The following is a 22,248-nucleotide window of genomic DNA, read 5'->3' as shown; positions in this document are numbered from 1 at the left end:
AGCAGCTTGGCATAAGAAAAATATAAGTTTCATAAATTAGTACATAAGGTTAAATTAAAAAATTAGAACTTATTTTAGAATCTTTAAATTTGTTTTTGAAGAGACAAAGAGTTTTGGCATTGTGCAAGTTTGTATGAAGGGAATTCCATTATTTGGGGCCTTGGTACTTGATTGTTATTAGTGAAGTATTTGTACGGGAAAGTGGGAGATGAAAAAGGGAGGCCTGGCGTGTAGAATATGCATGAATACGACGGTTTCTGGAAAATATTGAAGCGAGGCAGATGCAAGGGCGGATCCAGGGGGGGGGGCCAAAGGGGGCCATGGCCCCCCCCAAAACGAAACCATTTTTTTTTTTTCATGTGACATCGCAATAAAGGCAGGCAATGAGTACACCACCGTCTTTTCCTCAAAAAAACATTGGTTAAAGTGGTCAGAAATTGCCTCAGATCGCACCACAGAGCATCTAGAATCCTAAAAATTTTCGGGGCCCTTAAGCGGGCCCCGAACCCCTCGCCGTAATTTTTTTGACCCACTTTTTGGGGGTACCAAATTTTTTTTTGGCCCCCCCCCAAAAATTGTGTTCTGGATCCGCCCTTGGGCAGATGGGTAATTCATTGTGTGCAAGTTGATACGTGAAGGTTCCAAGTTGGAGAGAGTAAATGTCGTTCAGCTTGAGGGTCCTAAGATTGAGAAAAAGGGGATTAGTATGAGCTAAGTAATGAGAATTGCTGATTAAGCGAACGGCCCGTTTTTGTAATAGAAACAGTCTATTTAGTATAGTATGGGATGCATTTCCCCATGCCAGAGTACCGTTATTTAAATGAGGCAAAATCCAATTACAAACAGACACAAGTTCAGCATTCACTGTGTTGTTAATGGTGTGTATATTTTTGTTCGAGTAAAAGAGATTGGAGTCGTCAGCAAAAAGTATGAAGGAAAGTGTGTCAGATGGTTTGGAAATGTCATTGATATAAATTAAGAAGAGTAGAGGTCCGAGGATAGATCCCTGGGGGACACCACAAGTTAATTAGCATGCGTGGGGTTGATGAACTTCCATTCACAGTGACATAATATTGCTTCCTGTTGGTTAAGTAGCTGGCGAACCACTCCAGAGATTTTCCCCGTATACCATAATTATTTAACTTGTGAAGTAAGATGTTGTGATCCAGGGTGTCGAAGGCTTTAGAAAAATCCAGGAAAATACCCAAAGTATGTTCAGAGTTGTCAATTCCTGTGGTAACTTCGTTTATCAGTTGAAGGATGGCATGCGTAGTGATGTGCTTTGCTCGAAAACCAAATTGGTAATCAGAGAGAATATTATGTTTTATAAGGAAGTCAGTGACTCGTGTGTAGACTAATTTCTCAAGGATTTTTGAAAAACACGACAGAAGTGATATTGGCCGATAGTTACTAACTAGGCCTTTATCTATCCACTTTTGTAGATTGGAGTAACCTTGGCTATCTTTATGTCATCGGGAACTATTCCTTGAGAAAGCGAAATATTCACTATATGGGTGAGAGGGTTAACAATGGCTGAAATAACTTTCTTGATAACAATAGTGTAGCGGCAGCACTTCAGGGGGGTGGTGTAGCTCCACTAGTGCTACAGCTGGGGAATCGCAAAGGTTTCTGATGTGGGTCATAGGTCGCAGGTAATAGAAATGCAAGGGTTTCGACTTTCGACAGAAGCCTCATCAGGTTCTACATTTATTATCGCATTGATCAATTGGCTCCGTGAAAACTGTGAATAAACCAGATTAAATCACAAAGTATAATCAAAATTATGACAAAAGTGTACATTGATTACATGTTTAAGTGTGATTAACATTATCAGAAAGTGAGACTGGGTACCAGGTTTAAGCACACAAAAGTAATCATCTCTATCATGTTGCGAATTACTAAGAATTCAGTCGCAAAATTATCATAAAATCATATCAAAGACAATACTTCTTGCATAAGACAACATAATCATTAGAAATTTACCTCCTTGCGTCCTGATTATTGATCAGTATCATCAGCAGATTTCAGATTCAAAATGATTAAAGTCAGTGTCGAAAAGATTAGCTACCATGAGGTCGTCCATTGGGCTTTGTTGCTAAGCAGTACACTGTACCTCAACAGAGGGCGCTATACAAAAAGGTGTAATCATTAGGATACATTTATAGTATTGATGGAATCAAAGCCACTGCTTTTTTGTTGGCAAGGTTGCTTACAACATCAGTTAATTCTTGTCAAGGTGAGATTTATTGTGGGTTTACTGTAGTTGAATGAGCAGTGGATCTGTGTGCTGTCAGTAACTCAAGCGTTGCAGTTTTCCAAGGTCGGTGTTTGCGAGTTGCGATTTGGAGAGTTTGTTTGAGAACGCGATTAAATCGCTCGACGAGTCCGTTTGTGCGGATGGTGAAGTGCGGATGTGCTTAATTCCTCGCTGGATCAAATATGACTCGAACTCTGTGGAGACGAACTGGCTCCCATTGTCAGAAACCAACTCGTTAGGCAACCCTTCCCTCGCAAAAATAGAATCAAGCATGGAGCAGACGGAATGTGAAGTGGCATCAGCGGCAAACGCGACTTCCGGCCACTTACTGTAGTAGTCAATCAAGACGATTGCAAATCGGCAGTTTTGTGGACCATGCTCAAAGAGACCACAAAATTAATGTCAGTGGCGAGCTTTTGCCATGGATGAGCTGGAAGAGGTACAGGTTGCAATGGTGGAGTGCGAATGTATGTGGTCTTGTCACTAACTAGACAAGCTGCGCAGTGACAACTTGGTGTTTTATCTGTTTGTCCATACCTGGTCACCAATAGCATTCATGAAGTCGTTGCTTGGTGCGTACAATTCCCTGATGTCCTTGGTGCGCAATGGTAATCAGGCTTGGCTGAAGAGCAGTAGGTATGACGAAACGGTCACTTTGCATGATACAGTCATCCGCAGCAACTGAGTGTTCATCCCGGAGGTTGAAATAAGGTTGTAGTTCAGTTGTAATGTACTGTTTAGCAGGCCAACCTGATCTAATGTATTCTGACACATTTTGGAGTTCAGTTTTTGTGATAGCAGAAGCATCAACAAGTAGTGCTGAAATCCACTGGGTAATGATTTCATCATCAGTATGTTCGATCGCGTGCACTGTAGTAGCAGTCTAGAGCGTCAGCCACTCTGCGCACCAGCTCGAAATTCAACTCTGTTCTTGAAATTCAGCAGACGACCAGCCCACCTGGCGATCCGCTTTGGTTTGTGGCCAGTGCCACTTGTGGACAGTAGTGTAGTTAGAGCTTGATGATCAGTTCGAAGAGTAAACTGACAGCCCCATAAGTACATGTACTTGTACCATTTCTCACTTGCACACACGTACGCACGAAAGTGCTTCCAGTTCGCTAACTGAATATTTGCGTTATGTAGTTGTAAAAATAAGAGAGCGAGATGCGAAAGCGATGGGAACTTCGTGATTGCTCTTGATCTGTGCGAGTACCGCTCCTTCGTCGTAAGCTGAAACATCAGTAGATTGATTGTAGGAAGATCGGGGTCAAACAGCGCAAGTGTAGTAGCATTGGAGATGTGCTGTTTGAGTAACTCAAAAAGCACAATTGAGCATCCTTTGTCCAAATGAACTGAGTGTCCTTGCTAAGGAGTGCGCAGAGTGGTTCAACCATGGTTGCGTAATTTGGCACAAATCTGGCGTAGTATACGACGCAAGTCCCATGAAGGATCGGAGTGTATAGATGGATCGGTAGGTTTTGGAGCATTTAGTAGTGCCTCTACGTGTGTTGGATCTGGAGTAAGGCCTTCGGACGAAACGATATGGCCCAGGAAGCGGAGGTTTGACAGATTGAAGTGGCATTTGTCATGGTTCAGCGTATGGCGAGCCAAAGTAACATTTATATAGCATTAGCAAAGTCTTAAAACAATTTAAAGATATCTCTAAATGATTTAGAGATATCTCTAAATATTTAGAGATATCTCTAAATATTTAGAGATATCTCTAAATCATTTAGAGATATCTCTTAATACATAAAGATTTCTCCCAATCGTTTAAAAGACAAATTATTTTGATAAATAAGTGACACACGAAAGAGCTTTATTGTCAATGATTTAAAGATATCTTTAAATTATTTAGAGATATCTCTAATTCATTAAGAGATATCTTTAAATCATTTAAAGACATCTCTAAATCATTTAGAGATATCTCATCAACGATTGCTTTAAACACACCGTTTTATTGGTCACAATGACGTCTTATAATACAATTTCTATTGCCATCCGTCTTTGATGGAAATGCTAAATGTGGTTGGCATCAACGTGGACTTTAAGTGCATTATTTGGCAACATGGATGAATGGAAATTCTTTCATTTGCAACTTCGGTTTGACATGAAATGCATTGTTGAAAAACATCATTCGCCTGAGTGTGCGGCGCTTCCTAATTTGTGAACCTCGACGGAACCGTGAATGTTTTAGAGATATCTCTAAATATTTAGAGATATCTCTAAATATTTAAAACCTCGAAGTAGGTGTTCTGAACAATTTACACACGATTTAGAGATATCTCTAAAACATTTAGAGATATCTCTAATTCATTTAGATATATATTTGAATACAAACTTTTAGAGATATCTTTAAATCATTTAAAGATATCTTTTAATACATTACAGACATCGTCGATAGCACTAAATTGTTTTAATGACTTTGCTAATGCTATATAAATGTTACTTTGGCTCGCCATATCAGCGTGACACCTAGGTCTTTAAGGCGGTTCAGCACTGCAGAGAGATTTGCATCATGTTCGTCAAGGTCACATTGTATTCCAGCAAGACCACTTAGAGCACACGACATGAGTTTTTGGAAAGCTGACGGTGGGGAATGATGCTAATCCAAAACAGACGCGCTTGAAGCAGGATAAACCAACATGTGTAATGAAGGCTGTGAGATCACGCGAATCTTCATGTAGTAGTAGTTGATGGTAGGAGTAGCTCCATGGAGTTCCCCTAGTAGTTCTTGAATGTTTGGAAGTGGATACTTATCAACAATGACCGCTTTGTTGACTTCGCGGAGATTCACACAAAGTCTCACCTTTCCGGATTACTGGTATTTATTAAAAGCTTATTTACTTGTGCTTATTTAGTTGAAGGTTCATTGTTTGTGTGTCTGTATCAATTATAATGATGTTTGCCGTGCCCTAGCGTATAAATAGTCAAACAAGTGATTTGGCAACACCAGGGGCGCGGTGGAGGATTGTATGTAACTTTCCCGCCGCGGCCTTTTCGGAAGACGCGTACGCACCCATAATTAATTATATTGTGTATTTTCTGTCCTTTTTTTCACTAACTTTGTGCGTGATTATCTTCGCCATGACTGTCATACATGGTCACTGTGAGATACAGCACTTCCGAAGAAATCTCAATTGATATATATTTTGATGTTAGTCGCTTTAACGTTAATATTGTGGACTACCCTCCTCAAAATCAATCCTCCCTTTTCCCTTCTGGTAATGATCATAGTGTTACATTGCATGTTGGACTGGGAAGATTATTACATTACAAGTAAGATTTGAGGCTTTGCATGGTGGAGATACTAAATAATGAAAGGTTTGCGGAAACACCATGTGCGAATAATTTCTCAACTAAGAGAATGGTTCTTAAAAGAACCAGAGGTATAAACTCGATCGACGTTCCGGTCAGTATGCTCTGACCGTCTTCTCCTGAAGACGGTCAGAGCATACTGACCGGAACGTCGAGTTTATACTTCTGATTCTTTTCAGAACCATTCTCTTAGTTGAGAAATTATTCGCATATGGTGTTTCCGCAAACCTTTTATTATTTATTACAACTTTGAAAAAACTATTCGTGTTTTTCAATCTATCGTCATGGCGAATTCATTCCGTTGTTTGTTTGGACACCGCATATACAAAAACAAAGAATGCTTTTAAGGCATGGCCATGGTACCACATTATTCCGTGCCCTAAAATTATAAAATGCGCAAGATTTAGGCAAAATATCCAGAGCACAGATTGAGAGGGCAGCTAGTGGGAGTGTACTGCCCGATATGCCATGGGAACGAGGTTGGGCACTGGGTGTCCTAGTTAAAGGGAAGATACAATATTTGCATACATCAAAAAACAAAATGATCCAATTATCACGAAAAACCTTATTGGATTGTTAGGGAATGACAGTCTAAAGCATCCTGTAAAATCGTGGCTCCTGGTGTGCTTTTTCAAGAAAAATTGTATTTTTCCAACGCTGGTCGGCCGACCAGCGTTGGAGAAAACTGGCTCATTTTCAAAAACTGCTCTTAAGTTTTCATATTTAGTTATTCCGCATTTTCTGTGCAATTGATTACACACATGTGAAGATGTACAAGCCTGCAAGACTGATTCTCTGACCTTACAATTCCCCAATGAGTCTACAAATTGCTCCGATTCATCTTAAGTGTGGTCAAGGAACCGGACTACAAGAACATGGTTTTCTTGGTTTTCCCAGCATCTTCGAGCCCAAAACGTGAAACAAATCAGTTTAACAATATTTCCTATAACATTCTAATTCTCCAAATCCAGTTATTTCTGAAAGTTGCAGCAAAAGCAAATGTTGTACATTCCCTTTAATGCGTGGGTGGATCGAACTCATACAGGTCATGATTCTTACCGCATTCTCCCCGGTTCACACACAAAAAAACCTACCGGAAACCCATGGATACTGTCGCGTCATATAGTTGGATATCAATGTGTGCGATTGAACCTGGTAATAAGTCGATGTAATGTCAAATGAAATTATGTTCATTAAAATGAACCGTTGATTTATTCAAGGCCAACCATTGACGAGGCCATGCATGCGGGGAGCCTATGAAATCTTAGCGGTGTGTCTCTATGCTCGTGACTGCATCAAAAGGAGAACATTCATAATCTGGTGACAGACTGTGTCAACTCGACAAATTCAGCTGCAGGTAGGCTCACCGTATAACCCATTTTATTTGTAAAATATCGTGGAAGATTTTTCATTCCTCCATGTTAATAATGGAGTTTAGCGGCCTGTCAAAAAATCATGATCCATTTTACGGCGAACTGCTATTGATGCATCACAACCATAGTTCAAGTGCAAATTCATCAGCTGACTTCAAGTTCATGTTCGAGCACTATATGTTAGATCTAGCCAGGCCTGTGCGAGGGACGAGGGTATATCAGTAATCGACAGATGGAGTGGAATATGTTTTAGAATGCGTTTACATGTTGGGCACGAATCTTTGTGCAAGACTTAATAAGAAAAAAAGGCATTACTGTACGTCATTATATGACATGTAGTTCAATCGCAGCCCAAGCAATGGCGGCCGCGCCCGATTGCAACACACGGGAAAGTACCGAATAGATGAAGGGTCAAGTAGGCCTACAAGCGGAAATTGGCACATCCAGTGCACACTAGTGGAAATCGGCTCCATGTCGGTGTTTCATGATCATTTTGCGTATATTTTTTTTCACATGGGGAGGTAACACAATTGTCTAAAGCATGAAGTCTGAGTCCCCCCCCCCAAAAAAAATGAATATATAAGACTAATAAAACCGGAAAAAAACCAAAACATACAACGATGATTATAAATACTAGTCGCATGCTCTTGTACAACAAATTAATGTACAAGTAGAATAAGTTATAGACCTTTTCTCTGTTGTGTTTAATGAATACCATGACATTTAGATTGAAAACCACCGCAATGTAGTCTTTACCTTTTATTGCTCTCCATACGTTTGGATGTGGGAAGGAGTTGTTTACAGCATAGGCGGTGCATTTCTTCCCCCTCAAAGTCAAAAAGTGGGGTCCCACTTTGCAAACTTTGCTGCGGCGCCGCTGGTGGTAAAAGGGAATTGACATTATGTGCATTTGAATACATTCTTTGAAGGGTTGAGGTAGGGAATTAAGTTGATTTTATTCATTCATGTGGCCTCGTCCTCGACAGACCCAATATAAATTATTCTAAGTGATGAAAATCTCCGATAATATGTACAGCGGCGCCATTGTGAGAGTCGCCAGATTTCGTTTTCTAGATGTGGCAAAGCACTCAAGTGACGCGAGAAATCACCAGCCGTTTTTTTTTTTTTTTTTGGGGGGGGGGGGGATTTGCCCACCTCTCCCATGACACCCACCCCAGCAACGCCCATGTTGTTAAATATACATACAGTATAATATGAACATAAGGAGGACCTGCAAAAAAGTTGGGCAAAATGGGTTGATAATTCGACCAACGCTGGTCGAATTATCAACTGCCTACACTCTTGGGCAAATTCTTCCCAATAGTTTGACAGTTTTTACCAATTTCAACCCAATATGAGGTAATTTCATACCAATGTCGGGTAAATTACATTGCCCAACAGTATTTTACCAAACGTTTTTACAGTGGCCGAGATTGACTTGCTGACATCATCTAATCCATGCATATATTCACATGAAGTTGAATATTCAAGTATAATAAAATACATGTATGCGGCAAATTTAAATAACTCGTTCAAAACGTAAATACACGGGTTGACCATTGAATTTCCTCACATGCATAAAATACATTGGTCTGAACATAGTGCCTTTATAATCTTCAATATAATTTTTCTTTGAACTTAAACGCTATTGGATCATTTGCATTAAAGCATTTATCCTAAAAGAATTCTACCGAACTGTTATCAAAAAGCTTACTTGGATTAAAGATCGTACTGGTATTAAACATCCAGTGACAATCATGTATGTCTGGCTGGCTGTCACTTGGGGAATAAAATGTTTGGATTTACAACGATCAGTCCATAACATGACGATTTTTCGAATTAAAGAGTGCCACAGACGAAATTTTGTCTCGTGATCAAAAGGTTATGCATTTTTGTTTACCGTTTACTTTTATCGAAAAGTGTAAGATCCACTGAGCTAAAACTTTAACAGGTTAGGTTTTGAACATTCTTCTTAGGATTTTGATTGGTGTTACTATTGGAAACGAACAAATGCCTGAAGAGCAAATGTGCCTATATGCCTTTAATGGACCAAACAGGTACTAGGTACACGTTGTCTTTTCGTATTTCAATGGAACAGATCTCCAGTCTCAGACCCACTATGGTTCTAAGGACGTACGCAGATTGGGAACACGCTGTGCGGGTTGCTCGGGTCGTCTACGACCACTCGCAGGCGACGATGGTCTGCAAAAGGAAGAAGGTCCGGAAATCCAAGAAAATGGCCTTCCTGTCCGCGATTTCAGTGAAGGAGTCTGGTGATATTTTATCCACAAGTGAGAATAGCAAAACACCACCATTCACTCGTCGAAAGCCAAAAGTCGATGTGAAGAAATCTCAACGCAGGTAATGTTAATCTGCAGCACCTGTATGCAATGTATTATTTTTGATGATGATTAAAATCCGTTGCAGTCTAGTTATGTATCACATGATGTACAATTGAATTCAAGATCCAAATAAATTCTATATCTAAAATTCTGTTCGCATATCCCCCGAGGGTGTCAAACAAATATGAAAAGATCAACATCGTTGCATGCAAATCTATTTTGCATTTGCAGCTATAAACTTTGTTTGATTGCATTTCCATTCCAAACCTCGATTGAAGCCTGAAAATGCAATGTGGGCTATCATGGTTTTCTCAGGTTCTGGCTAATGACGGCTAGAAGAGCGTCTTCCCCTCCTAGAAGGTTTGTAAGGTCAAAGTCAAGTTTTGTATGCTTGCGACCATAAAGCTTGGAATCCGTTTCACAGTTGCCAGAGATTTTTTTATAAATATATTTTTATTCTTTCATCGCGAAATTTCCCCAATCCCCCATTTTAGTTGCACACATGACGAAAAGAAGAAGAAGATACAGATCTTCATCGCCACGCCGTTAGAATCAACTATTTGCCTGCAACTACATCCGTCAACCTCGATCTCAGCAGTGAAGGAATTACTGCAAGATCGACTAGGAATCGATCCTGAGAAGCAGCACCTTTTCATAAGGAACGAGATGGAGGTGCATATATACTATGAAACCATTTTCAGAATATAATTTATGTCATTGTATTGAATTAAGGCTTGTTGTCTGCAAAAGGGGCACATGCTGTATATAGATTTCATCAGGCTAGTTTTGAGGGCAACGTGAGCAGCTGGCAAAATATAGACCACGTTTATGTCAAACACTTTTCAGATACAGTAACTTCATTTCAATTTAAATATTAAAATTAAACATCGATTTTTTGGTTTAACAGTTTCAGCATGTTAGCCTTTACGTAAACCCTACGTGAATTAAAATTAGGCCAGACCAGATGTTGTCTCGATAAATAATCGTTACAATAATCGTTAAAATATACTGTAGTGTAGAACTTCAATTTACATGTTAAAAACCATGCAAAATCACACAATTATTCACAGTTACAAGAAAACACATGAGCCAAAACAGATAACATGTAATTTCTGAACAGCTTTGTGACGCACTGTCCCTGGAGGATCATTGCATTCGTCAAGACACCAATATAGAGCTGCGCCTCGTAGCTGGATTGATGGGTGGTGGACGAAAGAGAAACAAACCAGGTAAATTCATCAAATATAAATTGTCATTACATGCAGATGTAATAATATACAAAGTCTCCACAGCAGTTCTCTGTCTAATCATTGAGAATGAAACTTGTCAAATGAATGCGTACTATTACTAGATAAGATGCAAAACTACAGGTGTATGTATTCATTCTGCCTTAACAGAGTAACAACTTGTACTATATATTTCTTTCATGGTTCGGTTATATTTGAAGACAATAGGATTTCTAAAAGCATAACTGAAGAAAGAAAGTGAGTCTGTCGCCAGTGGACCTATAAGACGTTTTAGTAAACCTTATTCCAGTATTTTTGATTATCGCATTTTTTCATATAGCTAAGAAGGGAAAAGCTAATCCGAAGCCACAATCCGAGAGTCCGACTAGCCGATCGGATACTCCAGCAGCGCCAGCAGAAGAGAGACAACAAGAAGGAAATTACAGTACAGCAGGGGCTGCTGCAAGAGACCAACCGCCAACGACAAGCCGATCGGATACGCCAGCAGAAGAGAGGCAAGATAGAGAGGATTACAGTGCAGCAGGAGCTACTGCAAGAGACCCACCGCTGACAACTGGCCAGGGAAATATAGACATCAAAAATGGCAATCAAAACCGCATCAGAGTGGAAGGAGATACAACTAACATTAATCAAAACATCTGTGGTATGTTAACATTGGAATGATTTAATATTGTGTATCGAGTAAAGCTTGAAATACAAAACGTATCGGATGCATGATTGTTTTAAACGAAATTGTACAAATGCTAACTTATATCAAAGTTAGTCGTACAAGTAATATGTGATTTTGAAAAATTTCAATTCTTTGTACTCAGCTGAGGAGATAAAAGCTGATGCAAGGTTGCAACCAGGAGGTCGGACAAGCCGATCGGATACTCCAGTAATAGAGAGACAAGCTGACGAGGACTACAATGAAGCAGCAGGTGCTACTGCAAGAGAGCAACCACCAACGAACAACAGGGGAAATAATACAGAAATCAATGTAGAGGGCGATAAGAACAGCGTCAGAGTGGAAGATGGAACTACACATAATTATTATATCTTCGGTAGGTATACTAGTAGTAATAGTAGTACCCAGTAAAGCTCCAATTAATAAGAGTAAGTTTCTGGTTGCACCTTGTTATAAGAAATCTCTTGTGTGTATTTGTGTGTGGGTCTGAAACGATTTCTAGTCACCAGGGGCAAACTGCAAACTCCATCTGATTGCCGACTTCACCATGCATGCAATCCTCCACATCTTCTCAAAGCTCAAAAAGTAAATGCGAAATATAACCAGCAATGGGAGGGCGGTATGCGTACGTCCTTCAAATAACTGATTGTAAAAACTGCTGGAAATTGGCCTAAAAAGACGTTGATGTTCATAATATCGAGTGCAAGCTTTGAAGTGTCATGGACAGCGCTTCTTTTGCGAAATTGATACCCACGATCATAAAATTACAATGGTTTTCCTGGTAACTGCCCAGATAAACATCTCATTACCAGATCATGTAACGTTATTATGCGTGATAGATGCAGTGGTGCTAGCCAGGTAATCTGATATCCAGCTGAGGATGCTAAAGTAATTGTACAGGGTGTTTCAATAAAAAGGAAACCCAACTTTGAAGAACCAGTATGGACAGACTAAATGTTTACTGGCTATAAAACAGTTAGCATCTGAAAGCGTAATCTCTATGCTTTTCAATGATACCTTGTTTACATTTCCAGGGTCATGCATCACTGAGCGCCACTGTCATGAGATTTTGATGCAAAATTGCAGTTGGTTCACTTTTATGTCAAACACAATAGGCATGGTGTGCATGAGAATAAGTATTCAAGAAGAAGACACGAGTGCATAAGAAGAAACCCAAAAAACAAGTCGGGTTGGTTTCAAAACTGGATTTTATTGTTTATCATGAATTTCTCGTTTTGACCAAGCCAAGTTCAAAACAATGTGCCATTTCCCCGAGGATCAACATTCAAGCCAATTTACAGACATTTTTGTAACAATAGGCACACCGTGCCCAGTGTTTTTTTTTTTTATGAAAGGGAACCAACTGCATTTTTGCATTCAGTTTTCAAGACAATGATGCTCACTGATGCATGACTCAGAAACCCTAAACATAGTATCATTGAAAAGCATAGAGATTACGCTTTGAGATGATACCAGTTTCATAGCCAGTAAACATATCGTCTGTCCATACTCATTCTTTGAAGTTGGGTTTCCCTTTTTTTTGAAACACCCTGTATAGTGTTCTCAATTAACTTCACTTTAAATTACTCTCATTGACATGCTGTAATATTTCTTAAGAAATGTCGACCGAAGTCTTGAGGCATCGTCGACCATTCTACATTACCACATAATATAGAAGTAAGCATTACTAATCCTTGTAAAAAACGATGCACTGCCATGCACTTAATATTTTATCTACAAAATGGATGAATTCATTCCACTGTACATTGATTTATCAGTGATTCCGATGATGATGGACTTATCGGATGGCGGGCAGACAGACAGTGCGATGACACGCCAATCATATAAAGTACTTCACGATGGAAAACTCGACGTCATGCAAATACTTCGAGATAACGTGAAGAGACATGACGAAACCACCATCCCCAGCGTGGAGGTGGGATCAGTGAAATTCATCCTGCACGTCAGGAGTCGCAAAGGCCTCGACAGCCTGTGGAAGGATTACTGCTCCGGGAAACTTGCTCAGGAGTTCGGTGAGGCGCTCATCACTGACGAACTCACCTCCGAGGACAAGAGTAACATAACAATCAAGCTGAAGATATCGGAGAGCGACTACGAGAAAGGATGCAGATTCTTCGAATCATTGCAAGCTGGTAAGTCACTTTTCTCGTTGATTAGAGAAAAAAAGGACTTCTCCGAAGAAAGAGTTTGCAATCCCAATTCCATACTTGGTTTTTGTACAGATGTTAATTAATTCAGTGTAGGTTATTGATTTTTCTGACGCCATTTATCTTTGTGTTTTGATATATTTGCTCTTTAAAGATACGATGTTAAGTCAACCCCCTGGTTCTCCCATCTTCTATTCTTTCCTTTTTTACCCTGAATAAATTGTTACAATACGTGATTTCTTTACTTTCAGACCCTGCCGAGCGAGTGTTACCAGTGCGCATGTCAAAATGGACTGTGGAGCATGTACGGCAATGGCTTCTAGATATTGGGGTATCTGATTCCATTGCCGACGAAATGTACGAGGGAAAAATACGCGGGAAAGTGTTAGAAATGTACACAAAGGCTGATCTAAATGACGACTATAGCCATATTACGACAGGCGACATGCGTCTTATTTTGTACAGCAGGAAAACCTGGTTGGAGTCTGAAAAGCAACAGCGAAGCCCACTCAGACAAGAAGCAGTGACTCAAGAAACGGAGCAAGATCTGTCTCCCGGTATCGAACGGGATATTCCAGACCAACTCACGCCGTTAACACGGGAACCCAAGGAATCCGCACTCCCTCAGGGTGACGAAAGTTCTCAACCCGCAGCAGGTGCTACTGCAAAAGATGTCACTGCAACGACTATCGATAGCGTCAATATAGGAGGCAGTAACAACCCTGTAATAATGGGAGATTCAAATGTTATCAATTGCTATCATGGTAGGTAAACTTTATTGATAATTTTGTATGAAGTGTATGGATAACTCCAATTACAATGTGTGACTGTTCCGTGACGAGGCAATGGCGGGGTACAGCTGCAGCTGTTCGTATTCATGATCAGTGTTTACCAGTGCCTTGCCGAGAATAAACGAACTTCTCCAAATTATTGCGTGCAAAACCGGTATGGATAACTCCAATTACAATGTGTGACTGTTCCGTGACGAGGCAATGGCGGGGTACAGCTGCAGCTGTTCGTATTCATGATCAGTGTTTACCAGTGCCTTGCCGAGAATAAACCAACTTCTCCAAATTATTGCGTGCAAAACCAGGGTTGAACTTCAAGCTACATGTATATGGGGAGTGTTGTCCACGACACAGCACATGCTTATTTGAGGTCCCTTCCCGTTTTTTTTATTAAAGACTTCACCTGTAAATTCATATAACAAAAATCGTTCTTAGCCTCTGCTGCATGGGTTTCGAGTCAACTCGGTCCCAAATCAACTCGGTCCGAGTCAACTCGTCCCAGTTCAACTCGGTCCTAGGTCAACTCGGTCCCGAGTCATCTCAGTCCCAAGTCAACTCGGTCCCAAGTCAACTGGGTCCCAAATCAACTCGCTCCTCGGTACCAGGTCAACTGTGAAATTTGAAGAAAAAAATTACTCCAGCAAGGCGAAAAATCAAATTGGGGCGAAAAAATCAAATTGCGCCATGTTAGCGGCCGTGCCATAATAGGGAACATCATCCGCAGTCAACAAGAGACTTTAAAATTATCCGACCATTATTTACGTATATTACTTTTTTTCCGTAGGGGCCGAGTTGACTTGGGACCCAGTTGACCTGCGACCGAATTGACTTGGGACCAAGTTGACCTGGGACCGAGGTGACTTGGGACCCAGTTGACCTGGGACCGAGTTGACATGGACCGAGTTAATTGGTTTGGGACCGAGTTGACCTGAACGTGTGTTGGCGCGTCGAGTCCCAATGTCCAAAAACGTGCAAAGAGCTCAAAAGAAGGGTCAAATGTTGAATGATAATGCAAATTATAATTACTAGAGAAGCCAACAAGTCTCAAGTGTACTGGTATGTTGCGCTTGAATAGGAAAATAACTGAGTAAAAGTTATAGAACTTGTTATTATTTTTGGGCTCATTACTTCTTAAAAGGCCTTATAAAATTGTAGCTGACATATAAAATTGATCAATCTTTTGACTTGAACGAGAAATGTCGTAACAAGCATTCACCTCTTACTTGCATACATACCCCTAAAACGGGGGACACAGACTTTCCAATTTTGTGAATAAAGTTAAAGAACATAGTTATTAGAAAGTATTTAAGGCGGAAAAATCTAAAGTCAACCGTTTGTAGACTTGCACCTCTTCAAGATCTGTTCAGACTAACCCCACTAAATGTAGAGCCCACTGGCTTCAGGTGAATCATTACATCGGGGTTCTACCCGATGTTCCCCAACACCTATGTTCCCCAAAATCCTTAGGGTTGGGGTTAGGATAAGGGTTGGGGTTGGGGGACATAGGTATTGGGGAACATAGGTATGCACCCATAGCATCGTTACGGTTATACATTCGCGTCCTCGCGTCACGGAAGTAGACGAAATGAAAAGCAAAAGTGCAAAGAATAATGTGCACTGTAAAAGGTTGGTTTTAGCCATCTCAAATGGCGTATTTATAAGTCACATGGTTGACCAGTCTTGATATTTGTATTAAAGTAAGCATGACTAATCAGATAACATTAAAAATGTTTCCCTGTGATGCAATTACCTTCAACTAACCATTGTAACAAAATAATGATATATTTCATTGTACATGTTATTTTATCAGCGAGTCCAATGATGATGGACGTATTGCGTGATGTGCAGCCGGACGATGCGTTGACAAAACGCTGGTACAAAATACGTCACGACTACATAGAATTACTCCAAGATGTCGTGAAGAAACACGAAACCACCATCGCCGGCGTGAGGATGGGATCAGTGAAATTCATCCTGCATGTCAGAAGTCGCAAAGGCCTCGACAGCCTGTGGAAGGATTACTGCTCCGGGAAACTTGCTCTTGAGTTCGGTGAGGCGCTCATCACTGACGAACTCACCACCGAGGACAAGAGCAACATTACAATAAGGCTGGAGATACAGGAGAGCGACTACGAGAAAGGATGCAGATTCTTCGAATCATTGCAAACTGGTAATGCGCTTCTCTCGTGCATAAGAGCAAACAAGTACTTCGTGCCAAAGAAAGATTACCCCTCCCCGAAAAAAGAGCAAAAACCATTGCATATAATTGATGGCATTTGCCATGAAATCAATACTTCGGTATACTATCCCAAAATGCATGAGGCTGATTTTGATCAGAAATTGCCTTTAACTCAGTGCAAAATCTACTTCTACTTTGACGTCATTTGTCTTTGTGTCTTGCTATGTTTTCCCTTCGAAGAAACGATGTTATGCCATCCCTCTTGACCCTCTAGTTTTCCCTTTTTATTTTTAAGTCTTTTGTTTTTTTCTTTACATGGCTAAAAAAAGTAATAATTTCTTTACTTTTAGATCCAACCAAACGAGAGTTACCAGTGCGCATGTCAAAATGGACTGTGGAGCATGTACGGCAATGGCTTCTGGATATTGGGGTGTCTGATTCCGTTGCCGACGAAATGTATGAGGGAAGCATAGATGGAGAAGTGTTGGAAATGTACACAAAAGATGATTTGAACGACAACTGTAGCAATATGACGAAACGAGACACGAGTCTTATTTTGTACAGCAAGGAACGCTGGTTGGAGTCTGAAAAGCAACAGCAAAGCCCACTGAGACAAGAAGCAGTGATTCAAGAAACGGAGCAAGATCTGTCTCGTGGTATCGAACGGGAGATTCAAGACCAAACCAGGCCGTTAAGACCGGAACCCAAGGAACCGGCACTCCTTCAGGATGACGGAAGGTCTCAACCCGCAGTTCGCCCCAAAGCACCAAGGATTCGTGACAAGCCAAGTCCAAAGAAGGAGAAAGCGAAGAAAGTTGCCACTGTGCTTCCGCAGCAAATCCTAGAAACTACTACGATGCTTCAACAGTCTGATCATCCTGGTGATAACCTCGACATCACCGATCAACAACGACCTCGACAGCCACCATTGCAGGCTGTCGACGTAGAGCAGCACCGTGAGGCCAAATCCCGGGAGCCACAGGCAATGGAGAAAAACAAGAAAGAAATTCCACCAGGTGATGGTCATGCATCGATAGCACGTAGTACATCAGAAGTCGCAACGACTGACGAGGCCAGGCTTCGTATGTTACTCACGGGCGACGAACGAGGTGAGCTTGACCAGTCGTATTATCCAGTGCTCATTGCAAACAAACCTGCAACGCCAGCTGAGAATGACACAGACGCAATCGCACGTCAATTTGGATTCATTAAAACAATCAGGTGGACCACCGTCTTAGATTTTAATTCGAAATCCAAAGTGGACGGGCTATGCAAGCTGTACCACGAGGATCGGATGGTCTCCCTGCAGCAGCCGGAACTGTTCAAAGACATTGAGTCTGATGAAGAGTTTCGGAATACAATCGAATTTCCCGAAAAGACAGTCTGGGTGTTTGCAAATGGGCGTGAAGACGATCACAATATCCAGGCACCTAAGATGGCCATGCCTGAGTGGCACAATATACGCCGTAGAGACGTTGAAGATTCGGTGAGATTCTTCTCTCAACCATCGGTGATACCGAAGGGGCGAGCTGTAATCATGTTTTTGCTGCTATCTGAAGATGACATCGACATCCTTTGCGAGACTTTTGGCAAACTATCATCATCTTTTCAAAGCATACAGAGCATCGTCTGCATCGCCGAAGACCGAGAGCTTTATTCCAAGTTTGTGAGTTATGTTACAAAGTGGTTTTCGACAAAAGATGAAATCGACAAACGAAGTTTGGTGGGACTTGAGTGGCAAGAGATAAACAGAATCATGATGCGAATGAACGGCGTGAACCAGACCACCAAGAACGAACTTCCTTCCAACTTACGTGGGCAGTGTTTTCTTTCAGAGAAACAGAAGGATGAATGGAATGACATTACTGTTGTGTGCAAGAATGAATGTGAAAATACCGATATGGACGATACCAGTCCAAGCTACAAGCAGTTCGTTAAAAGAAAGGAGCTAGACTTCTACCACGGTGAGAAAGTTGATTGGTGGAATTTTGCCATCGGTGAAAAAGAGAAAAAGCTTCGCAAAGCTTGCGGTCATGTTCTGAAAAGGAAAGGTTTTGGGGATGTTCTCAGGAAAGTAAAAAAACCACTGGATAGTTCCAGGAGTGGAGATAGCTTGATTGTCACAGTGACACTTCTACACCAACCTGGCGCTGGGGGTAGCACTTTAGCTCGCCATGTCTTGTGGGAACTTCACAAAGATTACCGATGTGTGGTAGTTAACAGAGTTACAAGTCGCACGGTCAACCAACTAATGGAGGTGAGACACTATGGTTATGAGAAGGAACATGCTAAGCAAATCCCGCCAGTGTGTGTGCTTGTTGACAATCTCGATGATATTGAAGTGCTGGATTTGATAGCAGACTTAGAAGAGAAATCAAAGTATGTTCGAGTGGATGGTGGAGCAGTCTGCGTCCTGCTTCATTGCAAGCGTAATGCAGACCCGGATAAGGCCATCAAAGCCAAAGATAGGGATCCCGACCTCTATATTCCCTTGACTCAGAAGCTTATTCAAACAGAAAAGAAGTGGTTTCAGCAAAAGTACATTGAATTGGAACACAAAGAAAACGAGTACAAAACAGGAGATTACATTCCTGACAATCTCCTTGCCTTCATGGTGATGAAGGAGGAATTCAACAAGGAGTATATAACAAATGTCGTTTCGAGGATACTTCAAGACATCAAGGGGAACGATCTGAAGCTGATTAAACTGTGTGCCCTTCTGAACTCTTACATACATGAAGCTGACATACCTATCTCTTGCTGTGACACGTTTATGGCCGGTACATGGGCCAAAGGGAAGACGATCTATTTCACCAAACATACTTTGAATTGGGAGAAATCAGTATCAGCCTCATTTAAAATTATGGTGGTTATAACAGAAAACCGAACCATCAAGATTTTACATAAGAGCATAGCCGAGGAGGCTTTGAGGCAAATCTTGAGAGAAAGCGGGGACCAATCGCTGGCAGATGTAACACTGGAGTTCTTGAACAGCGAACTGCTTCAGTCGAGTTCTTACAGCAGAAAGATTCTGGCAAAGACAACGCATGATTTACTCATCAGGAGGGAGCGTGTAGAGGACACCAAGACAGGATTTTCGGTTCTCATTGAAAATATTTGCAAAATGCACGGATCGAAAAAGGCCATCACAATACTGACAAAGGGCGTTGAAATACTTCAAGATGCCTTTGTCGCACAGCAGCTTGCAAGGTTTTATCTCATAAAGGAGAAAGATTTCAATATGGCGCACACCTTTGCTGTGAGGGCGTTAGATATGAATCCCCAAAACCCTTATTTTTGGGATACAAAAGGCCGTGTTTACAAAGCACATTTTGACACCCTTACTGAACCATACGTACTTGACCAGCAAGCCCTTAGTGACGAAGTATGGAACGAAGTATTTTCTCTGTCCTTCAAAGCCATGAAAACATTTCGCAAGTCGTATGAAGTATCAAAGGAAGCGGCGCCAACACGAATTGTGTACACTGGGTTATATACTGAGCTCAATGTGGCCTTCCGTCTTCTGCAAGTTATCCATCTATGCGTGGAGCCCTTCAGAACCCAGGGTGATATCAATGTTCTTCAGATGTACCTTCTGAAGTTGGACCTGCCCCCAGGCGTTAGTCTCCCAGCGTGGGACAGTGAGAGCCAAACTCAAGTTAGAGAGTTGAAAAACAGGGTGGATGAAGTGTTGGAAATAATGGACGGCAAAACGACATACTACAAGGATGGCTCAACTGCAAACATTGCTGGCCAGAAATTGGATGAAATGAGACAGAACATGAGAAAATATTCCATAATATACAACAAGTACTATGGAGAGCCACAACCAATGCACAAAGAAAGGTACAGTGATAAAGATCCCATGAGCCTTGCTGAGTATCGGCGCAGACTCGTCGACCAATTACATTGCGGTAGTTTCCACGAGATCTTCGATCGGGCAAAGGCCAAACAGCGGGAAGTTCTCGAGGACTCCCGGGACCTCCTGTTGAAAAATTCAAGTAATTTCAATTCGTTTGACTTGAGGATTCTGATTTGCATATATCTGGCCCTCTCCTCGTTGGGAGAAAAGTCTGTCTCGGCTGACTATGTGTATCAGGAATTCGTTCGTCCGTTCTACGCGATGGATCGACCTAAAGATGAAAGCTGCTGGCCCTCATTCTTGATGACGATGTTCTTGTGGCCTATCAAAGGTATGGCGTCAGAACGAAGAGATAGATATGATTTAACAGAACACATAACGGAACTGAAAAGGAGATGGGACGTCGATCGCAAATTCTCACGCGCACGGTTGCCACAAGTTCATGAAAGAATTAGACGGCAATTCAAATCCCAGATGAGACCCCGTACGCATTTCTTTTTGGGCCAAGGGGAAGGTCTGCGTGTGTTTGCTCACATCACCGAGCTTCATGCAACTCAGGGTAAGCTTGACCGACGCGATGCTGGCGACGATTTGTTTTGGCAGTCTGATCTCGTTAAAGAAAGGCTGGTTCGTTTGGAAGGCACGCTCCTGAATGCCACTTCCCTGTTGCATCGCTTTCACAAAGACAAAGACCCCATTGATATCAAGTTAGCTGTTCCCCACGAAAAGCTTGCAAGTCAAGAGTCTGTCACCTTCTACCTGGGGTTCAGCTGGAATGGGCCTGTCGCATATGACGTGACATTATCGACGGATGCAGAGTGTCGTGACGATCACACAGTGCAACCCTCTTTCCGTAAAGCCTACCCGAGCCACATCTTGCCGTCAGGCAAATCTAAGGTGTCGCCGTCTGATAACCTATCCAACATCGGTAGGCTACATATGGAGCGTGAAAAGGTGAACAAGAAGATCGAAGAACTCTCGTCCGCATCCCAGCAAGATAGTGAAAAGAGGAAACTGGGGAAGGTAAATAAATGTCAATTTTATATTCAAAGGAGAATTTTGAGATCACTCTTCAGCTCCATTTTTAAGTGAGTTTATTCCGAAAGGGCCTAAACTCACAATAAATATGCAGTGAACAGGTGTTTAAGTCCACATTTTCAAAATGATATTTTGAACCCATTGTTGCTAGCACCACGCCATGTTCGATGGATGTTATGGAGGAAACATAACATGTATTTTGGACCCAACAATTAGATTTTCCCACAACTGCCACCCAATGGTGGACGTACATATATCTCTATTAAAGACTGATGTTCTTGGGGTTAGGTACGGAATGTCATATACATGTACTTAGAGTGAAACGTATACATCAGGCATACGGAAATCCAGACAGTAAACAAAAGCAATTTGTAAATTTGTGCAAAACCAACAACCTTCAGTCCACGAAATCGTTGGTATCTAAAATAAAATTAGCGAATAAAATTGCTGAGAACAAAACAGAGAACCGGCAATCCATCGAAACAATCAATATTTAAAATAAGTCAATAATTAGTCTAAATTGTGCGTTGTGTGTTTTCTCTTCACAAAACAGGATGAAGAAACTATCCACAAGAGTCAGACATATTTCAAGCGTCAACTAAAGAAACTGAACAAAGAACTCCAGCGTGTATGGCAGCAAGACGACATCTACGATGATGGATACTACTAGCTCAAGATACGGCCATGTTGTCTACATCCACAGGACTGTGCACCACGGAATTCTGCGCCTACTATCACTTTTCTGTGCTGCTTGCAACGCTAACCGTAGACTGGTTTCCAGTCAATCCGTCATCAATTCTCACTTCGAATGTCAATAAACCGTTACTGCCCTAACACCGGGAGTTGTACTGCATCGGTCTCTTGAGTGCGGGACGTGGTAGGGACCGTTGGATCATTCAGACCTACTAGATTGCTATATATATATTTTAAAAAAGAATTTTAATGCCCAGGATGTACGCACAGATAATCGTGCACATCAATTACATTTTGTAGTGGTAGTAGTAGCAGG

General features: G+C 41.4%; 1 protein-coding gene across 1 annotated transcript; it reads left to right on the top strand.

Moving 5' to 3' along the window:
• Positions 1-15,966: 15,966 nt before the first annotated feature.
• Positions 15,967-21,909, top strand: LOC119720862 (sterile alpha motif domain-containing protein 9-like). Its single transcript, XM_038190728.1, has 3 exons — positions 15,967-16,330; positions 16,690-21,224; positions 21,793-21,909. The coding sequence occupies exons 1-3, from the start codon at positions 15,979-15,981 to the stop codon at positions 21,907-21,909; spliced, it is 5,004 nt and encodes a 1,667-aa protein (XP_038046656.1). The 5' UTR covers positions 15,967-15,978.
• The last annotated feature ends 339 nt before the right edge of the window (positions 21,910-22,248 follow it).

This window comes from Patiria miniata, unplaced genomic scaffold (assembly GCF_015706575.1).
Source record: "Patiria miniata isolate m_02_andy unplaced genomic scaffold, ASM1570657v1 HiC_scaffold_9, whole genome shotgun sequence".
Classification (NCBI taxonomy): domain Eukaryota; kingdom Metazoa; phylum Echinodermata; class Asteroidea; order Valvatida; family Asterinidae; genus Patiria; species Patiria miniata.
This window is presented reverse-complemented; position numbering and strand designations above follow the sequence as displayed.

Excerpts from the sequence above, each read along its gene's own strand:
- LOC119720862 (XM_038190728.1), top strand. The coding sequence starts at position 15,979 with ATGATGATGGACGTATTGCGTGATGTGCAGCCGGACGATGCGTTGACA. Across the intron at positions 16,331-16,689 it reads CTTCGAATCATTGCAAACTG|ATCCAACCAAACGAGAGTTA; the intron begins GTAATGCGCTTC and ends CTTTACTTTTAG. Across the intron at positions 21,225-21,792 it reads AAAAGAGGAAACTGGGGAAG|GATGAAGAAACTATCCACAA; the intron begins GTAAATAAATGT and ends TTCACAAAACAG.